Source organism: Rattus norvegicus, chromosome 7 (assembly GCF_036323735.1).
Source record: "Rattus norvegicus strain BN/NHsdMcwi chromosome 7, GRCr8, whole genome shotgun sequence".
NCBI classification, from domain to species: domain Eukaryota; kingdom Metazoa; phylum Chordata; class Mammalia; order Rodentia; family Muridae; genus Rattus; species Rattus norvegicus.
This window is the reverse complement of record NC_086025.1, coordinates 77,731,438-77,741,123: the sequence shown is the minus strand read 5'-3', so window position 1 is coordinate 77,741,123 and position 9,686 is coordinate 77,731,438. Positions and strand designations below refer to the sequence as shown.

The 9,686-nt window shown below is 42.0% G+C and overlaps 1 protein-coding gene across 15 annotated transcripts in view; it reads left to right on the top strand.

Moving 5' to 3' along the window:
- Nucleotides 1-9,462, top strand: part of Sybu (syntabulin) — a 101,752-nt gene extending 92,290 nt beyond the window's left edge. For 10 of the 15 annotated variants that reach the window (XM_063264119.1, XM_039080175.2, XM_063264115.1 and 7 more), the window contains 3 exons: nt 3,720-3,923; nt 5,935-6,084; nt 7,666-9,462. In XM_063264119.1, the coding sequence (XP_063120189.1) occupies nt 3,720-3,923; nt 5,935-6,084; nt 7,666-8,767 (1,456 nt within the window). In that variant the 3' untranslated portion in view covers nt 8,768-9,462. The remainder of the gene's footprint in view (nt 1-3,719; nt 3,924-5,934; nt 6,085-7,665) is intronic. The other 5 variants (XM_063264118.1, XM_063264117.1, XM_006241617.4 and 2 more) reach the window with 1 other exon arrangement.
- Nucleotides 9,463-9,686: the final 224 nt, after the last annotated feature.

Genomic DNA, 9,686 nt, shown 5'->3' with positions numbered 1-9,686 from the left:
GCAATTAGATGTCAGTAACACAGAAAAAACATTCAAGGCTGAAACTCAGGATTTTTTTTTTGAAGAGTAATCAAACTTTGATGTAGTAAATATAAAATGATTTGTGCAAATCAGATATTCCAGAATTGTTTTTTTTACTTTTGTGGAGAGGGGAGCAGTTTATTGTTGTCTAATTTCTATATATCTGTTCATGCCTGTATGAGTTCATGTGCACCATGTGGGTACTGCAGGTGACAATGCCCTGAAACTCAAATTACCAGCAAACTTGAGCTGCCTCATGTGGGTGGTATAAACTGAGCCCAGGCCACCTACAAGAGCAGGAATATTCAATGATGCGGGTGGGATTTAAGGGAAGGGTGCATTTGTTGAAAATATTCTTGACTGTTTATTTTTAAAAAAAGCTGTCAAGACAAATCAACTAGCTCATTGTCCAATTCTGACGGTATCTGAAGAAGTCTCTCTGCCTTTTTGTTCAATGATTAAAGCATTAATCTGTCTAGAAGCCATAAAAGGAAGAATGAGGTGTGGGTTGTTTGGAATTGGCATCGAATATACCATTGTTTATAAGGTGACTGACTCTGCATTTGGTTTCTGTATAGGAAAACAGAAATAGAGGTAACAGTGAGTTAAGTGAGCTAATATTGGTAACTGCACCACAAGAGTCTAGAACTTGGTTAAAGAAAAGAATAAGTATGTTTTTAAAAGAAAATGAACATGTGAACATGTGCTTCTACTACTAACCGCAGAGCAAACTGTCCCCCAGCTGCTGGACTGAATAACAGACAACACACTTGCCACTTTAGAGGTTTTCAGATCAAGGTTTGGTAGGATTGGTGTCTTCTGAGACTCGATGCTTGGCTTAAAGATACCTGACCTCCCTGTATCCTTACATCATCCTCTCTCTGAGCACATCTATGTCCAAATTATCCCTTATTATAGTATCAGTTAGGTTGAATAGGGGCCCAGTAGAACACTCTAATTTAAACTTAGTTACCTCCTCAAAGGTCTTGTCTCCAGATGCATTCGTACCTGAAGTCTGGGGGATTAGGGCCTTGACATGAAATTGGGATAGTGACAGTGACACTGTCAAGTTCAAAGGCAATGACAGCAGTGGATGATGATGATGATGATGAAGAAAAACCTGGATGGTGGTGGGGGCACTAGCTGAAGTCAAGGGCCAGTGACTAGGGATTATAGAGGTTTATATTAGTTCTTTTACATTACTCTGTTCAGGTGTTCAGAGGTGCAGGGTGAGCAGAATTTCTATGAGCGCCATTGTTCTTCCTGTTGACCAAAGAATTTAGGGTGTACAAGAGGAGGCAAGCATTGGGTTTGCTTCTCTGTGGCCATGACCAACATGGAAATCCAGCTTCTCCTTTGAAAATGATGGCAATCACTGGTGATGTTTATGTCCATATGTGCTAACATTTGAACTGAAGTAAATAAAAGGAGAACCAGTAATAATTTAAACATGAAAAAATTTAATTAGCTCTTAAGGCACTATGATATTCATGTCCTGAAACACATATGAAGACTTGATTATGTGTTCTACAAGATGAATAATGTTTCATAGCGTGAGGAGTCTTTGCTTTCTTCCATGTAGCCCATAAGTTCCCATGAAATCACCTAATTTAATGCTTGTCGTGATCATACATCTCAGTACTTTGTTGCCAGGTGGATGAGGAAAAGCCCAGGTGGATTGTCCAGAGAGCAACCATATCCAAAGGACAACTGATTAACTTGTTTACAGGACCAAAGTAATGTATCCCATTTTTATAAAGTGGGAAACATTGCTGTTAAGAAGTTTTAGGGGTTGGGGATTTAGCTCAGTGGTAGAGCGCTTGCCTAGAAAGCTCAAGGCCCTGGGTTCGGTTCCCAGCTCTGAAAAAAAGAAAAAGAAAAAAAAAAGAAGTTTTAAATATTCTGGTTTTGAATTCCAGCTCGGCTGCAGTCTTGTATTTTTCTTCCCTAAGCCTCAGTGATCCATGGGTAAATGGGAAGTAGAGGTCTCACCAGTCTGACAGGAGGAAGCCAAGTGCTCACACGTATCTGGAACAGTACCAGCGCCACAGAAACTATAAGGATGGTTAACGGACAATAAACTTCCCCAGGTCAAAGCTATGGATAGTTCTTTATAGTGTCTTATCTCTTACAAGGATTAGCCCTCCATATTTTCTTGCCGTCACATTGAGAAATACAATTGCCAGAGCCAGCTTGGAAGTGAAGCATAGAAAAGAAAATTCAGGCCAGGGTACATGTTCCTTTGAGCTGCTCATGAAGTTCTTCCCACCCTTGGGCTGCTGAAGTCGGCTTGTCACCAAGCCATCAGCCCATCTGTTCCATATAAAGTGTCTCCTTCCTTATGAAAGGGAGACTCAGTCTATTTGAATGATTTCAAGAGCAAAGAACTTGTACGTTTACAATTCAGTGGGCTTGTTAGTGTGCAGTGCCCTGACAGCACATGGAGATTACATTTGAGTTTAAATTAATGATTGCAGGCACTGAGCCCACAGGCACTAGCACTTACAGTTCTCACTGAGCTGTATCAGTGGGGCAGAGCCCTACTTACAACTACAGACAGAAGAGGGGCTCAGACAGCAGTGCTGCTACATGAGAATCTTCATTTTAATTTCCCTGTAATACCAAGCAATACTCCTGACAGACATGTTATCCTGCTTAAGTAATTTCAACATTCTCTGGATGTTTTTCAACTCTACTGAATATCAAATCCCTGGAACCAGATGAACAGGAAAAACCTAGACAAGCTGATCCTGTAATGCCAGCCTAGAGCTAAGTCGCACGAAGTTTCTGGAATAAACCTGTTTACCTGTCCAATTTGACTTAAAACAAACAAAGATAGGTCTCTTGCAATTCAAATTGGTCCTCAAACTTGTTATATAGTCAAAGATGACTTTACACTATATTCTACCTCCTAAGTTCTGGTGATACAGGAGTGTACCCACTTCAGGCTAGTTTTCCAAACAACTCTGCAGGGAAGACAGAAAGTTTGTATGCATGGTGTATGTTGTGTGTGTGATACATGGTATGTGTGTATGTGAGAGAGAATGTGTCTGGTGTGTGTTGTGTCTGTGTGATGTGTAGTGTTGGTGTAGGTGTAGGTGTGTGTGTGGGGGGGCATAAAGTAGATTTCCTAAATCTTTAGTAAATGGCAGCACCAAGACTCACACCCTGTTAATTCATTTCAGCAATCATGCCAGACAACAAAAATTACAGGCTCAAAAGTATAACGATGAAAACAAGCACACATCCTCCAGGAAGCTAAACCATTTGGAATATTGGTGTATTTAGAGGATGGGTTGGGAGAAAATGATGAATTGGACCTGTGCAGCATCTTAAGGAATCTAGCCTTTTCTCTGGAGACAGTGGGAGAGCACTGAAGGTCTTGGGGGAAGGCAATAGTATTCCAACTCCTCACTAGAAAGCCATCAGCATCCTACAGGAGGGAGCAATACCAAATAGAAACTATTTGAAAGAACAACGGAGGGAACGGTCTCTTGGGCTCATGATACAAGGCGAGCAAATATCAAGGAGGTTTTCAAAAATGCTGCTCATGAGGACCACATCAGTGGCCATATGCCCAGTCAGCTCTAGGAGTCTGATTTACTTAGCAATAACCAGCTTTGGGAAGGAGCGAAGGAACAGTACCTTGACATCTCCAGCTACAAGGACTCTAATTAGCACCTGTAATGCTCTTTCAGCAGAGGTCCTCATGGGCGGAGCAATGGAGCACCATCCCACAAGTCTGGCAGCAGCCCACCGTCCCCAAGGGAAAAAGACCTTGTGTCTATGCTGTGCAGAAATCCACTGAGCCCCAGTAACATCCATCCTAGCTACGCCCCTTCTTCTCCAAGTAGCAGCAACTCCGGCTCCTACAAAGGAAGCGATTGTAGTCCAGTCATGAGGTAAGTTCCCATTTGCTTGCTAATTGCATGCTTCTTAATTTGTCCAGTTTGGGATTTTTCTTTAAAGGTGGGGAAAACTATGTAACTTAATTCCCTACTTTAATCTTTAATAAGGTAGTTCTCTTCTTTCTCACAGTTAGCTAATCCTTTAAGGGTTAATGCAGAAAGAACAAAAACTACCACAAGCTAAAACAACACCTAATAGTCCAAACAGTTACTGAATGGAGAGGGCTATTTCCATTTCTTAGGCACAGAAAGAAATTGTGCTGGTATTCGTTTGTTTGTTAAGTGCTTATTCAGTACCAGGGTCTGTGTTCAACACTGAGAATAGAGCGGTGAACAGAAATGGCCCTCAGACTCACTGCCAAAGAAGGATTTTAAATATCTAATAACAAAAACAAATCTAGATTATTCTGCAACAATCTGTTGCTATATAAATACGAATACGTAAAAGACAGGGCAGGGGTCTTATTCATGATGGAATGATCAGAGAGGCCACACTAACAAAATAAAATTAAAGTGATATCTGAAAAGTGAGTAGGGAGTTAATAGTAGGTGGAAGGGGATGGGAAGGAGAAGGAAGGGATGATATATCCAGAGGAAGGCTTGGAGGTTTGGGAACTGAACATGGGCTATTCTGCGCAGTGTGTGTATGGGGTGCAAGCAGCATGGGCTTGAATTGAGTCCAGAGTTAGAGGAGAATCTGGCAACCCTCCACACCCTATTCCTCTCTGGCATCCCTATTCTCATTAGTCAGCTCTCTTACTGCCGGGATGCCCAGGCTTAGCCAGGCCTGAGAAGGGCCAAGATTCCAGCTGGGCTGTGTTTGCAGAACATTGAGTGCTTCTCCACAAAACACACTGGGAAGAGTGGAGTGGCCTTGTTCCCTTTGAACAAGGAACTTTCCATTCCTATCAAATCAGCACACGTACACTTGCACTGACTTCAGAACAGTTTGAATTCAACTAATAAGAAGCAAGAACTTTAGACAGGGCAATTGTGAGGAAAATTAGGTCACTTTGATCTCTCCATCCCTCATGATCCCCCTTCCCTACCCCACACTGTTCTTTAATATAACAACAGCTTGTTAATCTGAGCTGATAACTCATAGATGACCATATACTACCCCATAGGAAACCATTCTTAAGCCTTAGAATGCAGAAACATCCTTCCACAAATGCACATGTACCTCAGGCTTCCATGTAACCATCAGCCCTAAGATTGGCCAGTATGCTACAGTCCATCATCTGACATAGTCATCTGTTCTGAGACTTCAATGCCAGCACACTGCTGCCACTCTTGTCAGCTGCACGTCTATTTGGACTTCTAGAGCAGAGTACCTAGACTGGGTGACAAACACGAGCGAGGTGGTCATCCAGTTCTGGAGAGTGAATCTGAAACGGAGCCAACATGGTCAAGTTCTAGGGAGGACTCATTTATGTGTTGGAGATTCCTCTTTATTGAATCTTCATAAAGAGGAAAGTGATCTAGAAAGCTCTCTAGCACTCTCTTAACATTTGTATTGGCATATATTAATGGTATAAAATAATGTTCTCACTGAAACTTTGGTACATGTATATAATACACTCAGATCATATTTACTCTTGGTTTCCTTCATCTTCTAGTAGTTACAGAATCTGCTAAGAACATTAATCCCATCACAAAAATTCATGCTCACCATGTCTTAATTACATCACAATTTGAGGGGAGTGTACACAGATATCCAGTATATTGCCCTCCCCTTTTTCCATAGAAAAGGAAACAGAGCTGGAGACAAGGCTCAGTGGTGAAGAGCACTGTCTTCTCTTCTAGAGGATTTGGGGTTCAACTCCTAGCACTCAAACAGCAGCTCACAAATGTTTGTAGTTTCAATTCCAGGGGATCTGACCTCTCAAACAGACATACATGCAGGCAAAACACCCCAATGCACATAAAATAAAAATAAAGATATATTTATTAAAAGAAAAGCAATGAGGCAAAACCTAACAAATTACTTCTTGAATTACCTCAGGAGGTCTGGACGATATATGTCTTGTGGAGAAAATCATGGCGTCAAACCCCCAAATCCAGAACAGTATTTGACACCTCTGCAGCAGAAGGAGGTCACAGTGAGGCATTTGAGGACCAAGCTGAAGGAGTCTGAGCGCCGACTCCATGAGAGGTAAATCTGGACTTCCCACACTGGGAGGCTTAGCACAGTTCCTTCACAGAAAGTGCCCAAGAATCAAGACTATACTGAAGAATGAAAAACAAAACAATTTTATATTTAATAAAATTTAGCCTCAGTCTTCAGATTCATCTCATAATTGTTTTGCCTTTGCTGTTACAGGAGGTAACATGGTAGCTAGTAGGTTAGAGGAGATCCTATCTCCTGGGTGTGGTCAGTTTTGCCATAACGAATTGGGTGTGTACATGACTATTTTTAAATGGCAGAAACACTTGCAAGAACAATCTTTTCCCAGCAGAGCAGGTCACAGTGGCCCCATCAAGCCCCGACAGTCTCTGGAGACAGTGGATAGCTGTGTAAGTTGTGACTCCTGCCAGCTATCTCTATATTAAAGGAAGAGCTTCATTATTCTTGGACTGTTGTTAAGATGTAAGGGAAAAACTAAACAATGAAACAGAAAGAAAATAAATATGTTAAGAGCAGGCCAGATTTTTTTGCTTCATGGTTTCCTCTTGGGACATACTAGCTGCAACTAGAAAGCTGTGTGTTAGTGGGCACAGCATTTGAATTCTGGGAACTGACTATCCCCATCCTCCTCCTCTGGTGCCACAGGCAGGATACTGTGAAGAATCCATTACCTTGACTGGTAAATGGTGGACAGACAGTACAGGCAGGGAGTCTTCATCTCCCTATTTAATTTGACTTTTACCTGATTGAAAATGACTTGAGACCCAAGCTCACGTCTGGGGTAAACTTTGTGAACTACTGTGATTTGTGGAAAAGTCCAGGGGAAATTTTGAGCCCTAGTAAGAGAAGACATAAGAAAGCAGGAAAACTTTATAAAATAGGCAAGCCTAAACTTAAAGAAGCAACACTATGTGCTCTCAGATACACGAAGATGTGGATTGTTAGATCTTTGTACTCACAAGTTACCTGAGGATATATATTTGCACTGACTTTGAAGGAATTATATATAAGAATTTCTGGGTACAGTTTTTAAAATAGGTTATTGTGAACAGAAAAGCATCTCCTAGTCACCTCAGTATACTGCAGATTGATTATTCTCTTCTCTGAGATGAGAAAGACTTTTACAAAGCTCTTCTTGAATACGTAACATTTTACTGTTTAAAAAAGTATCACTGGAATGTAAGTTATAAAAGGCTATAACTGATTTTTTTCAGCTTCTCTTTAATACACACACACACACACACACACACACACACACACACACACACACACATATATGGAGTAGAAGAAGGCTAAAAAACTAATACTAAAATACAAAATACTAAGATTGGTGTAGAGGATAATGCCGAGGAAATACTTGGTACATTCCCTGCTCTATAGTGAGTATTCAAAAGGGAAACAATGGCAGCTATTTTGATTCTGGTTCTGGTTACTATTATTAGCTTAGCTGTTTTACAATTAGAGGGGGAAGTACCCTGGCTAATACTTTCCAAAGGAAAAAAAATTCTGAAACTTATTTCATGTGGAAGAGCATGTGCTGTGGCTGCTGTCAGTTGTTAGCTATTTCAGAGTTGACTTTGCTTGTGACTGTGCCTGCCTTTCCTGTAGGGAATCTGAAATCATGGAGCTCAAGTCTCAGCTGGCTCGGATGAGGGAAGACTGGATAGAGGAAGAGTGCCACAGGGTGGAGGCTCAGTTGGCGCTCAAAGAAGCCAGAAAAGAGATTAAGCAGCTCAAACAGGTCATTGAGACTATGAGGAGCAGCTTGGCTGATAAAGATAAAGGCATTCAGAAGTACTTTGTGGACATAAACATCCAAAACAAGAAACTGGAGTCTCTGCTTCAAAGCATGGAGATGGCGCACAATAGTTCCCTGAGGGATGAACTGTGTCTAGACTTCTCCTTCGATTCCCCAGAGAAAAGCTTACCCCTAAGCAGCACATATGACAAGATGGCGGACGGGTTGTCTCTGGAAGAACAGATAACAGAGGAAGGTGCTGACAGTGAGCTTCTGGTGGGAGACAGCATGGCCGAGGGCACAGATCTGTTAGATGAGATAGTGACTGCCACCACCACAGAATCCGGTGACCTGGAGTTTGTTCATTCCACTCCAGGGCCACAAGCCCTCAAGCCTCTCCCCTTGGTGAGCCAGGAAGAGGGCATTGTGGTGGTGGAGCAAGCAGTGCAGACCGATGTGGTGCCGTTCAGCCCTGCCATCTCAGAGCTCCTTCAGAGTGTGCTAAAGTTGCAGGACTCCTGTCCCACAAGCTCAGCATCCCCAGATGAATCCGGAGCTGACTCAATGGAAAGCTTCTCAGAATCCATCTCTGCCTTAATGGTTGATTTAACTCCAAGAAGTCCCAACTCAGCCATCCTTCTGTCTCCTGTGGAGATTCCATTCAGCAAGGCAGCTACGGAAGCCCGTGCAAACCGCCTCATGAGAGAGCTAGATTTTGCAGCCTGCACAGAAGAAAGGTTGGACAGCATCCTCTCGCTGTCTCAGGGAGGTGTCGTGAGGCAGTACTGGAGCAGCAGTTTCTTGGTGGATCTACTGGCTGTGGCTGCCCCTGTGGTACCCACTGTTTTGTGGGTATTCAGTACTCAGAGAGGGGGTACAGATCCTGTCTACAACATTGGAGCCCTGCTCCGGGGCTGCTGTGTGGTGGCTCTACACTCCCTACGCCGCACAGCTTTCCACATGAAAACCTAATTAGTCGTTACCATGTGCCAATGTATCTGTGTAGCGTGGTGCCAGGTAGAGCAACCTCAGGTGGATCAGTGGAAGTCTCTATTGTCATTTTTGCTCCTTGCTATTTGATTTGCACTATAGTCAGTTGCAGCCTGTTCACTGTTTAAACCAGAGGTATCTTCCAAGGCATGGAAACCTGGTTCTGGTAGATGTCCCACCAGAGTGGCGTAGAAAGCATGCTTGTGCCCCTGCCGTGTTGTCTGAGGTGCCCGTTCTTATACTAATGGTTCAGAAAGAGAAAATGCAGTTTGCACTTTCACCACAGCCTCTCTAAGGCTGGGCATGTTATCTCCTTGCTTTGCTTTGTGCTGTTTTAAAATGTGTAATTGTTCCAGCATTCCAATGGTCTTGTGCATAGCAGGGGACTGTAACCAAAAATAAAAATGTATTTGTGTAATTAGTTCAAAGAAGACTCGAATAGCTCTTTATTGTCTTTCTTGGGGTTGATAAAGTTTGAGTGTTTGGATTTTTTTTTAAATGTAGCTCCAAAGTCTTAAAAGGCTCATTTGCTCTTAAACCTGTCAGTTGATGATACTATGTAAATTTACAATGTACTAACTTATTTTTTGCTTATTATATATAGTGGTTCTTTTTTTGGAAATTATTTGTACCCACACACTTCAGCATGAAAATAAAGATTAGTGTTTCCATTTAAATGTTTGTCTCCTATAATTGTGAACTTACTACTATATAAGACCAAATAAATAGATCATTCATTATCAAAAAGATTCTATAAAAGTGAAACTAAGCAAAGAAATGAGAAAGACAAAATAATTATTAAAAATAAAATGCAGGCCTGGAGAGATGCTCCAGTGGTTAAGAGCAGAAGTTAACTACTCCAGTGGAGAACCTGAATTCTGTTACCAGCACCATGTGGCTC